This window comes from Saccopteryx bilineata, chromosome 1 (genome assembly GCF_036850765.1).
Source record: "Saccopteryx bilineata isolate mSacBil1 chromosome 1, mSacBil1_pri_phased_curated, whole genome shotgun sequence".
In the NCBI taxonomy this organism is placed as follows: domain Eukaryota; kingdom Metazoa; phylum Chordata; class Mammalia; order Chiroptera; family Emballonuridae; genus Saccopteryx; species Saccopteryx bilineata.
The window spans coordinates 62,587,968-62,603,580 of NC_089490.1; the positions used below are offsets into that span (position 1 = coordinate 62,587,968).

Below are 15,613 nucleotides of genomic sequence, written 5' to 3' on the forward strand. Positions count from 1 at the left end.
GCTCCTGACCAAGAGACCACTAACATTGTAATCCAAACCTCAGCTGCCCTAACTCACCAAACTTGCAACCTGTGGAGGGGTTGGTGGGGTGAGGTCAATCTGAGCCCACACTATACTCTTTCTACAGAAGCTTCTGTGGGAAGACCAGGTAGCTACAAGAGAAGGTGGAACAGCTGAAAAGTGGAGGCAAATCTCATGGAGCTTGGGGCTTTTATGGAGCTGCCGTCATCTCTAAGCAGGACGAAGCTGATCCTTCTACACAGGTAAGCCCCTTCCACACTACCCAGACACAGAAAACACATACACAAACAGAGGACAGAGCAGTAGCTTCAGACAGGTAGCCTGTGGCAGGTTATAAACAACAGCTGATGCCAACCCAAAAAGATCTAGGACCAACACAACTACTAGTAGGTGGTAGACAGCACCAATGCTAGACTCAGCTAACTACACAAGCAGCCAAAGGAGGAGTCCAGTAGGCACCAGAAACTGTGGAGAATAAATAGGCCCAACAGGACAGATACTGCACAGTGTCTAATACATAAGATTAAGGTTGACCCTTAGAGCCAGCCAGCCTAAAGGGATAATTGCACCCATGAGTACCAACTGCATTCAATACTCACATACAACAGGAGGGTAAATGCTACCCTCAAGAAGCATTCCTAGGCCCTAGCCACTTGGTTCAGTGGTACAGCATTGGCCCAACATGTGGAAGTCCTGGGCAGGGCACACAGGAGAAGCACCCATCTGCTTCTCCACCCTTCTCCCTCTCCTTTTCTTTCTGTTTCTCTCTTCCCCTCCCGCAGCCAAGGCTTCACTGGAGCAGAGTTGGCCCAGGCATTGAAGATGGCTCCATGGCCTCTGCCTCAGGTGCTAGAATGGCTCTGGTTGCAACAGAGCAATGCTCCAGATGGGCAGAGCATTGCCCCCTAGTGGGCATGCCGGGTGGATGCCGGTCGGGTACATGCAGGAATCTGTCTCTCTGCCTCCCTGCTTCTCACTTCAGAAAAATAAATAAATAGAGAGGCATTCATAGATGAAGGAATTCAAGTGGCCTAGAGGTCAGTACCGCTGAGGTCATCTTCCTCATAAAAACGCCACAACAAATTTCTAAGTCAGAAAACACTACCTAATTAATATACAGGCAAAGAAATATGACTCAAATGAATCAACAAGAGAAATCCCTAGAAAAACAACTAAATGAGCCTGACAGGGTGGTGGCACAGTGGATAGAGCATTGGACTGGGATGTGGAGGCTTCAAGTTCGAAATCCCGAGTTGGCCAGCTTGAGTGCGGGCTGATCCGGCTTGACCCCAGGCTCACCAGCTTCAGTGCAGGGTTACTGGCTTGAGCATGGGATCATAGACATGACCCCATAGTTGCTGGCTTGAGCCCATAGGTCACTGGCTTGAAGCCCAAGGTCACTGGCTTGAGCCCATGGTCACCAGATTGAGCAAGGGGTTACTCACTCTGCTGTAGCCCCCCAGTCAAAGCATATGAGAAAACAATCAAGGAACAACTAAGGAGCTGCAATGAAGAATTGATGCTTCTCCTCTCTCTCCCTTCCTGTCTGTCTCTCTCTCTCTGACTTTCTCTCTGTCTCTGTCAAAAAAAAAAGAAGCAAGAAAAAGCTCAAATAAACAACCTAACCCTGCACCTAAAAAGAACTAGAAAAAGAACAACAGTAGTAGAAGGAAGAAAATAATAAAGATCAGAGCAGAAATAAATGACATAGAGGCTAAAAAAAAAAACAATACAAAAGATCAATGAAACCAAAAGCTGGTTCTCTGAAAAGGTAAACTAGGTTGACAAACCTTTAACCAGACTCATCAATAAAAAAAGAGAGAGAGAGAACCCAAGTTAGTAAAATTAGATATGAACGTTAAGAAGTAGCAACTGACACCACAGAAATACTAAGGATTGTAAGAAAATACTATAAAAATCTATATGCCAAATAATTGGACAACCTAGGCAAAATGGATAAAATCCTAGAAACCTACAATCATTCAAAACTGAATCTGGAAGAATCAGAAAACCTAAACAAACTAAATACAACAAGTAAAATTAAAAGAGTTATCAAAAAACTCCCAGCAAACAAGTCTTGGACCAGATGGCTTCACAGGCGAATTTTACAAAACATTCAAAGAAGAACTAATACCTATCCTTCTTAAGCTATTCCAAAAAATTCCAAGAAGAGGGAAGACTTCAAACCAGGTAAAGACACTACAAGAAAGAAAAGTATATGCCAGCGGTCAGCAAACTCATTAGTCAACAGAGCCAAATATCAACAGTATATTGATTGAAATTTCTTTTGAGAGCCAAATTTTTTTTTTTTTTTCATTTTTCTGAAGCTGGAAACAGGGAGAGACAGTCAGACAGACTCCCGCATGCGCCCGACTGGGATCCACCCGGCACGCCCACCAGGGGCGATGCTCTGCCCACCAGGGGGCGATGCTCTGCCCATCCTGGGCGTCACCATGTTGCGACCAGAGCCACTCTAGCGCCTGAGGCAGAGGCCACAGAGCCATCCCCAGCGCCCGGGCCATCTTTGCTCCAATGGAGCCTTGGCTGCGGGAGGGGAAGGGAGAGACAGAGAGGAAAGCGCAGCGGAGGGGTGGAGAAGCAAATGAGCGCTTCTCCTGTGTGCCCTGGCCGGGAATTGAACCCGGGTCCTCTGCACGCTAGGCCGACGCTCTACCGCTGAGCCAACCGGCCAGGGCGAGAGCCAAATTTTTTAAACTTAAACTATATAGGTAGGTATATTCCCTATCGAGGTAGCACCTGCACATGGTATTTTGTGGGAAAGCCACACTCAAGGGGCCAAAGAGCTGCATATGGCTCGCAAGCCGCAGTTTGCCGACCAGGGGTATAGGCCAATATCCCTGATGAACATAGATGCTAAAATTCTCAACAAAATATTAGCAAATTGGATCCAGCAATACATGAAAAAAATCATACATCATGATCAAGTGGGATTTATTCTTGGGAGGCAAGGCTGGTACAATATTCACAAATCAGTCAATGTGATTCATCACATAAACAAAAGGAAGAATAAAAACCACATGATAATATCAATAGACACAGAAAAAGCATTTGATAAAATCCAGCAGCCATTTAAGATCAAAACTCTCAGCAAAGTGGGAATATAGGGAACTTACCTCAACATGATAAAGGCCATCTATGACAAACCCACAGCCAACATCATACTCAATGGGCAAAAATGAAAAGCAAACCCCTTAAGAACAGGAACAAGGCAGGGGTGCCCCCTTTCACCACTCTTATTCAACATAGTTCTGGAAGTCCTAGCCACAGCAGTCAGACAAGAAGAAGAAATAAAAGGCATCCAAATTGGAAAAGAAGAAGTAAAACTAAAACTATCATCATTGGCTGATGGCATGATACTGTACATAAAAACCCCTAAAGTTTCAATAAAAAAACTAATCGACCTGATAAATGAATTTGGCAAGGTGGCAGGATATAAAATTAATATTCAGAAACCAGTGGCATTTTTATACACCAAAAATAAACTGTCAGAAAGAGAAAGTAAAGAAACAATTCCCTTCACTACTGCAACAACAACATCAAAAAAGTACCTAGGAGTAAATTTAACCAAGGAGGTAAAAGACTTGTACTTGGAAAATTATGAGACAGTGAAAAAAGAAATCAAGGAAGATACAAATAAGTGAAAGTATATACCATATTCATGGATAGGAAGAATAAACACCATTAAAATGTCTATACTACCCAAAGTAATCTATAGATTCAATGCAATTTCTATTAAAATACCAATGGTATACTTTAAAGCTAGAGAACAAATATTCCAAAAATTTATATGGAACCAAAAACGAACCGAAATAGCCTCAGCAATCTTGAAAATGAAAAGCAAAATGGGATGTATCACACTTTCTGATAACAAGTTATACTACAAGTCCACTGTAATCAAAACAGCTTGATACTGGCATAAGAACAAATATGTAGATCAATGGAACAGAACAGAGAACCCAGAAATAAACCCATGCCTTTATGATCAATTGATATTTGACAAAGGAGGTAAGAGCATATAGTGGAGTAAAGACAATCTCTTTAATAAATGGTGTTGGGAATATTGGACAGGTACATGCAAAGAAATGAAACTACACCATCAACTTATACCATTCATAAAAACAAACTCAAAATGGATAAAAGACTTAAATGTAACTCGTGAAACCATAAACATCTTGGAAAAAAACATAGGCAGTAAGCTCTCTGTCATATCTCGTAGCAATATTTTTGTTGATATATCTCCACAGCCAAATGAAATAAAGGACAAAATAAACTAATGGGACTATATCAAACTAAAAAGCTTTTGCACAGCAAAAGACACCAGTAACAAGATAGAAAGACAACCCACACAATGGGAGAACGTAAAGAACTCCTAAAACTTAACGCCAGGAAGGTAAATAATCCAATTTAAAAATGGGTCAAGAAGATGAATAGACACTTCTTTAAAGAGGACATACAGATGGCCAATAGGCATATGAAAAAATGTTCAGCATCATTAGTCATCAGAGAAATACAAATTAAAACCACAATGGGACATCACCTCACACCTGTCAGAATGGTCTCATTAACAAATCAACACACAAGTGCTGGCAAGGATGTGGAGAAAAGGGGACCCTCCTGTACTGCTGGTGGGAATGCAGACTTGTACAACCACTGTGAGAAACAGTATGGCATTTCCTCAAAAAATTAAAAGTGGAACTGCCTTTTGACCCAGCTATCCCACTTTTAGGAATATATCCTAAGAATCGCAAAACACCGATTCAAAAGAAGAAATGCACCCCCATGTTTATTGCAGCATTGTTTACAATAGCCAAGATCTAGAAACAGCCCAAATGTCCATCAGTGGACAAGTAGATTAAAAAGCTTGGCACATATACACAATGGAATACTACGCGGCTGTGAAAAAGAAGGAAATCTTACCTTTAGTGACAACATGGATGAACCTGGAGATTATTATGCTAAGTGACATAAGCCAGGCAGAGAAAGAAAAATATCATATGATCTCTCTTATATATGGAATCTAATGAACAAGGTGAACTGAGGAATGGAATAGAGGCAGAGGCAGGGTCACAGGGAGCAGAGGGACAGCAGTCAGAGGGAAGGGGGATGAGGGAATGGGACCAGAGAAGGTAAAGGGATTAGTGAAACAATATATATGTAACACATACATACAAATAACAGAACAGCAAGCCCCAGAGGGAAGGGGTGCGGGAGTTAGGGGGAGGAAGACAGAGGGGGTGTAATGGTTGTGGGGTGAGGGTGTCATATTGAGTGGAACACTTGAATCCATGTTAACACAATAAATTTTAAAAATTAAGAAAAAAGAAGAAAAGAAAGAAAAAGGAAAAAAGAAGGAAGGAATCATCCCGTTAGCTGGGTGCCTAGGGAGGCAATAAGGCCTGAAAGAGGGCTTTGGAATGGAAATATTGTACTTTGGCCTGGTTTCTATCTGGGTTTTGGGACGGCCTCAACAGAACTGGCACTGACCAATGGGAGATTTGCAAATTCTGAGATGCCACCGCCTTTACCTTCATGAAGCTTAGATTTTAGCCTAGAAAAGATTCATTGAATCCTTAAAATCTTTATATTATTATTGTTTAATGTTTTAAAATAACTTTTTCTGTTTACATGCCCAAGCTAATAAATTTAGAAAATAGATTTAAGCATAAAGTAGAGGATGAAAACCACTCAGAAATAACCTGTCTTTCTGTATCTATCCTCACAGAAGAGAGAGAGAGAGAGAGAGAGAGACACTGTAACTTGCTTTTAAACTCAAGTTACAATATACCATGAACTATTTTTCATGTAATTAGCATCGTATAATTACCAGCCAGGGATATTATGACACCTTGAAATGAAGTCTGACACACAGAAAACAATAGGAATAGCAAACAGTGTTTGCCTGTTAACACGCCAACTCAAGGACATGTACTAACTTGGCTTAGTCCTCATAACAATCCTGTGAGGCAGGCCTTATCATTATCCACATTTATACATGGAAAACTAAGACAAAGAGGGTTTGAACAACTTGTAAAAGTGATGGAGCCAGAAGTCAAACCCGGAGAGTCTGGGTCAAGGGATTAAAAGCAGAGTTGATAATGAAAGATTTGACTCCCATTGCCTGAAATTTGGGTTAGATGTGGAAAGTCCTAACTTATCTTTACCCTCACAAAGAAGTTAGCATGGACCATGCACAAAACTGGTACCCACTCACTTATTAAATAAGTTCATTTATTAAATGTGTTTCTGGAAAATTATAAAGAAAGCACAAAGATGTCCCAAGTTATGATGATATAGAATGACATTTGAGACAACTTTTTGTTGAACCTGAACACAGGGCCCTGTTAACAAACAAGGGCAATTAGGCTGAGATCCTGCTAACGGACTCTGATTTCACTTTGATACTCTCCATTTAAAAAAAACAAACAGCTTCAAATTGGGATGGGAAGATTGAAAATAATTAGCTGCTGCCCAGTCTAGTGAAAGTGATAGCACGAGATAATCTTATGCAGTGTTTCTCAGGCTTGGTTGCATATTGGAATACTCGAGAAGCCTAAAAACTCCCAGGCCACCCCCCCAGACCAAGGGTGGGACCCAGCCATCAATAGCTTTCTGATTTCCTCAGCCAACATCAAGAGTTGCTCTTCTAATTTTGTTTTCTTTCTTTTCTTTTCTTTTTTTTTTTTTGTATTTTTCTGAAGCTAGAAACCGGGAGAGACAGTCAGACAGACTCCCGCATGCTCCTGACCGGGATCCACCCAGCACGCCCACCAGGGGGCGACGCTCTGCCCACCAGGGGGCGATGCTCTGCCCCTCCGGGGTGTCGCTCTGCAGAGCCACTCTAGCGCCTGGGGCAGAGGCCAAGGAGCCATCCCCAGCGCCCGGGCCATCTTTGCTCCAATGGAGCCTAGGCTGCGGGAGAGGAAGAGAGAGACAGGGAGGAAGAAGAGGGGGAGGGGTGGAAAAGCAAATGGGCGCTTCTCCTGTGTGCCCTGGCCGGGAATTGAACCCGGGACTTCTACACGCCAGGCCGTCTTCTAATTTTGTTTTAATGGAACTAAAACCTACAGACCCAGATGAACTACAGATCAAGAAACTTAAGGACCCAGCAGCAAAGAAAACCTGGCACACAGGAGAGCCCCGAAAGCTGGACGTGGGATCGTGCTTTCCTGACATTCACAGAGAAGAAAAAGGAGCATCCTGGGAATTGCTGAAGTTAAGCTCCAGGTTGATTTCTGGCCATGCTCTAAAACTTTGATTACAATTTAGAAACATTACTCCGTTGCATCATGTCAATAGCTTAAACCAATGTGAGTTCAGAAGGAGCAAGACATTCAGGTGGGGCCTCCAGGTCTGCAGATCAGGGGAGAGTTACCAGGCGGTATGCATAGTATAACTGTCCTCAAAGCAGAGACAAGCCCGAAGGGGTTCCTGATGGGTGAGTGTCTGCACTGGCAGTTTCTGTCTGTGCCCATCATAGGATGGACAAGTGAGGCCCAGCAACTTAATGCTTTATTGAGATTTACAATAGCCAAAGTGCTTTCACATACATTGGCTCACACAATCCTTACAGTAACCCGGAGGTGACAGACATAATTGACTCCATTCTAAAGAAGATACAGGCTTGAAGGTGCCCAGTGACTTGTTCAAAGTCACAGAGTGAGAATGCAGCAGTGCCAAGTCCCAAAGCCAGGCCTTAGTGTTGGTAGCCTGTATTCCCACCACTGTCCCTTCTGGCTTGGGAGCCTTGGTGATAGATTCGTGGAGTCGCCTGTAAATGTTTGAGCCCAAGACAAAACTTCAAAGGAAATCCTCGTGGACACACACCAGGGTTCCAGCTTACCTTACCTGGATATAAGCTCGGGGCTTTGATGGTAAGCAGGGTTAGGTGTAAGGGAGTGGGTGCCAAGGTGGTTGTTTTATATTGGTTTATATTTATACTTCTCTGGGAGGGTGACATTCAAGTGGAGGCCTAAAGAAGCTGAGAGAACAGCCAGCTCCACGCAGAGACACAGCAAAGACCAAAGCCATGAGGTGGGACACGCTGGGTGTGCTTGAGGAGTCGCAAGGAGGCCAGTGTCACCAAGACAAGAGAAGGGCAGTCGAGGGAGACCCAGGCCAGACCAGCTGAGTCTGCCCTGCTGCCCACTTAAGGTTGCACATGGGCCTAGTCTCTAGTTTTTTCAGCATGGGTAACATAACAGGCATTTGATAAGTGTTGAATAAATGACTTTCTTAGCATTTTTGATACCTCTCTATTCCAGTTGTACACCTATTTCTCCAGGCCCTTGTTTCCAGCTTTCTTCCCCAAGTCCTCTTCCTCTATTCTCTCCTTAAATGTTGCTCTTCCCCAAGGTTCTGTCCTTGATCTTGCTTTTTATTTCAGGCTACATGCGATCTTTGAGTCACCTCCTCTACCACCGCTTAGGACAGCTCCCTTTAAATCTGTGGGCCTGATTTCCCTCCTGAGCCGGAGACCTATAGGCCTGCCTGCCGACTGGACAACTATCTCTTGCTATCTTGCAAGCGTACCCAGGTCCACGTGTTCATACTGAACTCATCATCGTTCCTCTAAACCTGTTCCTTCTCCTGTCTCCTTTCCTGGACACCACCTGCTACCCAGTCATACAATCCGAACACCTGCTGGACAGTCGCCCAAACTAGTTCTGGCAGTTCTGCCTCCTTACGGCTCTCAGGTCCGTCTTTCTGATCCCTGTTCACGCCACTAGTACCCCAGTTCAAGCTGTCACCATCCCTCATCTGGTCTAAGGCACAGTCTCTGGATTATTCTCTCTGTCTCCCCTCTAGCACCGTCCCATCCTTCCACAAAACTGCCGCCAGTGCGATCACTCCAAAACGGAAATCAGCTGAAACTATTTAGAGATTCTTTACCTTCATGATAAATGTGAAGTCTTTTTTTTTTCCCTGAAGTTGGAAACGGGGAGGCAGTCAGACAGACTCCCCTTTGTGCCTGACCGGGATCCACCCGGCATGCCTACCAGGGGGCGGTGCTCGGCCCATCTGGGGCGTTGCTCTGTTGCAACCAGAGCCATTCTAGCGCCTGAGGCAGAGGCCATAGAGCCATCCTCAGCGCCCGGGTCAACTTTGCTCCAATGGAGCCTTGGCTGTGGGAGGGGAAGAGAGAGAAAGAAAGAAAGGAGAGGGGGAGGGTGGAGGAGCAGATGGGCGCTTCTCCTGTGTGCCCTGGCCGGGAATCGAACCTGGGACTCCTGCACGCCGGGCCGACGCTCTACCACTGAGCCAACCAGCCAGGGCCGAATGTGAAGTCTTTAGTGCAGTAAAGCAAGCGTGATAATGATACTTGCAGCTTCTGGTAGGATCAGTTTGCCCTCCCAGAGCACAAGCTGACATGTGTCCAGGGCCTGTGGTGTCAGCAGGCTATGTCTCCATTCTTCCAGGGAGGAGGAAAAGACCATAAATACTGATTTATTCTAGAAACATTGCCCAGTGCCCTGGCATTCTGATCTTTACCCAGCACGATTTGTGAAGGGAGATCTACCATGGAGATCTTGAGAAAAACAAATGAATTATTTGCCAGGGGAGAAACTAGAGTGAGGCAAATGAGATGCAAAATATAAGAATACACACACTTTCAGGGTCCTGCAAAGGCTTCCTTAAATTTTGCATTATAGGCACCTCACCTGCCTCACCCCTGTTCTGGGCATGTGTTCCCCTTGCTTCCGGTTTACTAGTATAAACCATGGAAAGAAGCCTGGACATAAATTACCACCAATTTACGAGTTTAGAGTCTGGATGAAATTAAGTCAACCCTTAAAAAGTTTAGGCTACGTAAAATGAAAACAACCTGGCTGATGAGAGCAATATGTTGGAGCCATAAATCTGAAAAGCAGTTCTGCTGAATATGTCTGGAGCTCTGAATGTTCTCATGCCATTTGAGCCAGTATACTTCCGGGAGTCTAGCCTAGTTAAATAATTGTGTGTGTAGACAAAGAGTCTTTTGTACGAAGGTATTCCTGCAGAATATTTATATAGTATTTATAATAACAAAGGGAGAATCTTAATGTCTACAAAATAGAGGAAACGGCTTCAACGGTGGTACATTGTGCATTATTATGCATATTGTGCATTATATGCAGCCATTCAAATGATAAATAAGTAAACATGCTGACAAAATTATATGAAATACAATAAGGTTACAAAACTATATGCACAGAATGCTCCCAAACTAGTTAATATACTATATATGCTTAGAAGAAAAAAAACACTGGAAAAAAGATACAAAACTGTCAAGGTTATTTCTGGGTTTGGGGATTATGGGTGATTTGTGTGTTTTTTAAAACTCTTTTCCTATTTAAGAAAATTTAAATAATGGTCATATATGTCTTTTATCGTTACAAAAAAATGGACAGTTCTTAAAGTAATTTTTAAAAGAAAATGTGATTTGCTCTCCAGGACTTCTCTTCATCATTGGTGTTTACCACTAAGTCACCACTCGGACTGGCTTGGGAGGGAGGCTGAGAAGTTTTTGATGACAACCAATAGTTTGTTGCTGTTGTTGCTTTTAATCCTCGTGAGCACATTTGGTTCAAATAACCTCTATGGCTGCACTGCTCCACAAATTCCACTGCGTGTTCAAGCAACTTCTGACTCTGACAGAAGCAGGGCATGTGGCTTGTGCACAGCAGTCTCTCTCAGTGCCCAGGACTCCCCATGGCCGCTAGATATCTCAGCTCCCAGTTCTGTGATGTCGCTGGAACAGCCAGTACCAAGTGCTGAGCCACAGCCCGCTGTGCAGGAGCCCATGCGTGAAGGGCTCTCTCAAACCCAGGAGGGGGGCATTGCGGAGCCAGATGCCAGCCCCACCCCCACTGGCCCCAAACTCCACAGAGCTGGATTTCCTTTTGTATTTGTTCATATTTCCGACCTCTGTTCATATTTACATCCAGAGATAAAGAAAGCTGAAGCTCAATTTGGACCTAAGGCTGATAAAGAACCAAGAGTGAAGAAAGCCCTTCCTGCCTCCATTTATTTCCTCATCAGAAAAGACAGAGGGCTGGATTAGGTTTCCCCCAAATGTTGTATTGATGACTATTGGGCAAGCAGCTGTGCAGATATGCACTTCCATTACCTGTGCTGTCATCAGAGCTGCCTAAGTGACTCTGAGCATTACCTGTGCTGTCATCACAGCTGCCTAAGTGACTCTGAGTGTGGAAGAGACCGTCTGGCTCTGCCTAAGCTCCCTCCTCTAGGGCTGGTACGGCCAGGACAGCACGTACTGTGTTGGCAACGAGCAAGCAAGCTGGTCTGCAGGCAGGTCTAGCCTTGCACCCTCCCAAGTTATTAGTAGAGGACTATTTAATGACCCTTCTAGCCATTATAGCTTGACGAAACCAGCTTTATTTTCTTTTACATGTTTTTGAATAGGACCCACAAATCCAGCAGAAATAATTAGAACTAATAGAAATATTCTCACTAATTAGAAGTCCCATTAGTTATTTGAGGGTTTGCAGATGAGTTCCAGCATAAGATGCAGATCTCAGATAATTGCCTTTAATTAAGAAAAAGAAGTACCTTTACTATATTCTTTTCCCCAGAATCTTTCACCTAGGAAAATTTATAAGAGATTTAGTAATATGCAATGATAACAGTGTATCTGATCTAGCATCACAGAAAAATAAAGCATACTTCTAACTTCCTGAAAGGAGGGAAACGGGAAAACAAAGGGCAGAGGAGGGAAAAGGCATCCACATAAAGCACCACACACTGGGAAAGACTCAGGACAGCGTCAGCCACTCACTCCGCACACTTTCCCCTGAGTCCTCTCCCCCAATGTCCACTCACCTGCCCTTCTTAGGCATCTCGTGGATTTCTCGTCCTTGCCAGGGCACCCTGCTTTCAGTGGCCACGACCCATCCCCACCACAGAAGGAAGACACCAGCTTTCATATTCTGGACAGCCAACACGGGTTTCCAAATCCAAACAGTTCTCTCAAATAGCAGCAAAAGGGAAAGGCCCTTCTTTTTCTCTCTTAAGACATTATTGGTCTGTTCATTATTAAAAGGATGTTTACTCAGGCAGGGGGGAAAAAAACGCCAATCCACAGCATATAATCTGGAGAGCAGGAGAAAGCAATTTCCACTAAACCTATAAATCCTCCTACGTCAGATGTCAGGGATTTTCTGAACTGAAGTTGAAGTCCTGTGTCCCTGTCCAACAATTATTTTGACTGTCCTAAATTAGTTCATCATCAGATGTAGTAAATATGTACATTAAAGTCTGTATTTTCTGGTTCAACGAATCAAAACAAGAAGCAAGTGAAAACGGACCAAAGCAATATCCTCAACGAGAAATGTCAGCGGTGCTGAACTGCTTTGTGTGCCATATTAATGTGCTTCTCTGCATCTATTTTAAGCTCTGAGCCATTACTATTTGCTTTAGCTGAGGGCTAGATTTGGACAGCTCCCTGCCCCCACTTCTTCCTGTGGCTGTATCTGGAATTTCAGAGCTCCTTACTTGGGCAGGTTGTCTATAAATGGCTGATATTGGCAGGGCATAGGGGAAGAGGATTTTTTTTCCTTTGTTTTGCGCAGAAAGAAGTAAATTTCTTTGTCACTTGTATTATTCCTATTATGAACCCCATCAGACTTTTTACATTTGAAAAATACCAGTCATAAATTAATAATAGTTATTAAGTCTGTGTTATCTATTGTTAAAAACAAGACAACAGGCCCAAAGGCAGTTATTGACCCTGAGCCCCACCTCACCGAACCAACACTTAATTAGTTTTGGCTCTCCCCAGAGATGGAATCTTACCCAGCACTCAGGAGTCACCTGATCCCTCGATAGGCAATCTGCTTGATAGGCCCCTGTGTAGAGGAGAAAAATTTTTTCCATCTTTCATTCTAGGTTCTTTGGTTGGTCTAATAATTAAGTTAACACAAGACATATTAATAGGAGAAAAATAAACAGTTTCATACGTGCACAAGCCCCATAAAAAGATGAGACTCAAAGAAATGACGAGAGCAGACAACTTTTCTACCTTTTAGACAAAGAAACAATACATTTGTAAAGAATTAAAAAGACAAAGATGGGAGCTCAGAGTAGCAAATTATGAAGAAGTAACAAGGTTTGTTTACACAGCCTTCTTGGTCCTAAATTCCCTATCTCTGGTGATTAAGATGTCTTTACCCTCCTTTCACACGGGATGTTTTATTTCCTGATTCCAGGGTACAAAGGAAGGTCCAAGTGTCCTTCTAGCAGTTTCTCAGGTAACATTAAGTCAAAATAGTTAATATGCCTAAGTCACCTATTTGGAGGTGGCATATTCTGCTCCTCTTCAGTTAGAAGAATCAGTTATGCAATTAAGGCCTAGAATGTCATAGTTGAGAAGGATGCTCATTTAACTAGGTGTAAAAAGCCTAGTTTAAAGAACAAAGGTTGGCTATACTTACATATAGTAGAAATCAATAAATATTTGCTTCATAAATAGATGTGTGTGTCTAGGTTTTCCAGCATTGTTTTTTGAAAAGACCATCCTCTTTTCATTGAATGGCTTTTGCTCCTTTGTCAAAAATCAGCTGACTACATTTATATGAGACTGTTTCTCAGATCTCCACTCTGTTTTATTGGTCTGCCACCTACCCTTTCAACAATGTTACACTGCCTTGATGACTGTAGCTTTATGATAAGTCTTAAAGTCAGGTACTGTCAGTCCTCCAAATTTGTTTTTCTCCTTCAATATTGTGTGGTCTATTCTGAGTCTTTTGTCATATCATATAAAATTTACAATCAGCTCATCAATATCCATAAAAATAACTTGCTTGGAATTTGATTGGGATTGCATTGAATCTGTAGATCAAGTTGGGAAGAACTGAGATCTTAATAATATTAAGTCTTCTTATCCATGAGCATGAAATATCTCTCCAGATATTACGTCTTCTTTATTTCTTTCACTGCATAAATAAATGGGTTAATAAATGCTGCCAGTAAGACTTCATGTTTGGAATTATTTCTGGAATATCAAGAATCTGAATCATATCATAAATTTTTTTCCATACTCTCTTCTTATATGAATGGTTAAGAAGGCAAACTAGCATTTATTTAAAGCAGCTATGTCCGCCTGACCTATGGTGGTGCAGTGGATCAAGCGTCGACCTGAAAACACTGAGGTTGCCAGTTCGAAACCCTGGGCTTGCCTGGTCAAGGCACATATGGGAGTTGATGCTTCCTGCTCCTCCCCCTTTCTCTCTCTCTCTCTCTCCCTCTCTTTCTCTTCTCTAAAATGAATAAATTAAAGCAGCTATGTCCAACAATTGAGTCCACTTCTCCAACTGCTCCGCCATCACCTTTATCCAGGCCCCATCAGTCTCCCCTGGACCCCTGCCATAGCTTTCTAATGAGTCCCCTGTGTCCGTCCTTGTCTAACTGCCAATTATCACTTTATTGCCTCTCAGCTTCAAGCTCACCTTTCTTTACCTTACTTTGTGAAACTAGGGGTGGACTCTGCAAACCCCCTTTATCCTTTGCCAACCAATACAATGCTCAGAACTGCCAAAATAGGGTGATGGACAGAGTCTGCAAGACTAGAGGAAGGAGAAGAGAATTTTCTTCATGTTTTCTCAGGTGGCAGCAAGGGGTGCAGTGTGCAGCTGCTCCCAACTGTGTCCCCAGGTGGCTGAGGTTCTCATTGTTCCTGTGAGCAGCCCCCAGCAGTTTCTTCTTCCTCCCACTGGCAGGCAACTTGTGCCTGCAGCAGCTACACCTTCTCTTCAAAGCCCGAACCTCAGACCTCACAGGGCTGCCTCTGTGTTTCTATGTTCCTTTCTTCCTTACCTTTTCCTCAGCCCGGTGGCTGACTCTGCGGTTGCTACATGTGTACATACTTCAGAGTCTTCCACCTTTTTTTAACAGTTAACACCTTGTACCTAGTTAAACACTCCCCATTTTAATATTCCCTGTTCATATTGCTGGCATGGTTTCTGCCTCTCAACTGGACCCTGGCTGATACACTCCCGATGTAATTCCCCAGAGAGCAGCCAGAGTGCTATACTTTTAAAATTTGGATCTTACTGATTGTCAGTGGGTGCAGAAAAGCAAAATATAATACAGATTTTTAGCTATAAGTTGAAGAAACCTTCCACTACTACTAATAACATCTGTGGTTTCCCAAGAAATTTAAATAAAAGCTAAGCTCTGTATCCCGGCCTTGTGACCCTGTCTAGCTTTGCTAGTTTCTCTGCTTTCCTTCCTCCCCCCTCACTATGGTCTAGACACTGTGTTAGATGTGATAGTTTCCTGCCTTGATGGTCAGTTTCATGTATGATTTTGGCAAGGCCATAGTACCCAGTTATTTAATCAAATCTGGGTCTTGAGGGAAAGGTATTTTGTAGATGTGGTTCACTTCTACAGTCAGCTGACTTTATGTAAATGAGATTACCTTCAATAATATAAAATAACTCATAAAATTCAACAACAAACAAACAATTCAATTAAAAAATAGTGAGAGAACCTGAACAGACACTGCCCTCATGAAGACATATTAACAGCAATATAAACAGATATATAAAAAGATGTTCATCTTCACTAAATATTA

The 15,613-nt window shown here is 43.0% G+C and overlaps 1 protein-coding gene across 1 annotated transcript in view; it reads right to left on the reverse strand.

Moving 5' to 3' along the window:
- Positions 1-12,172, reverse strand: part of GABRR1 (gamma-aminobutyric acid type A receptor subunit rho1) — a 37,140-nt gene extending 24,968 nt beyond the window's left edge. The window contains exon 1 of the mRNA XM_066254256.1: positions 11,863-12,172. Coding sequence (XP_066110353.1) covers positions 11,863-11,966 — 104 coding nt within the window. The 5' untranslated portion in view covers positions 11,967-12,172. The remainder of the gene's footprint in view (positions 1-11,862) is intronic.
- Positions 12,173-15,613: the final 3,441 nt, after the last annotated feature.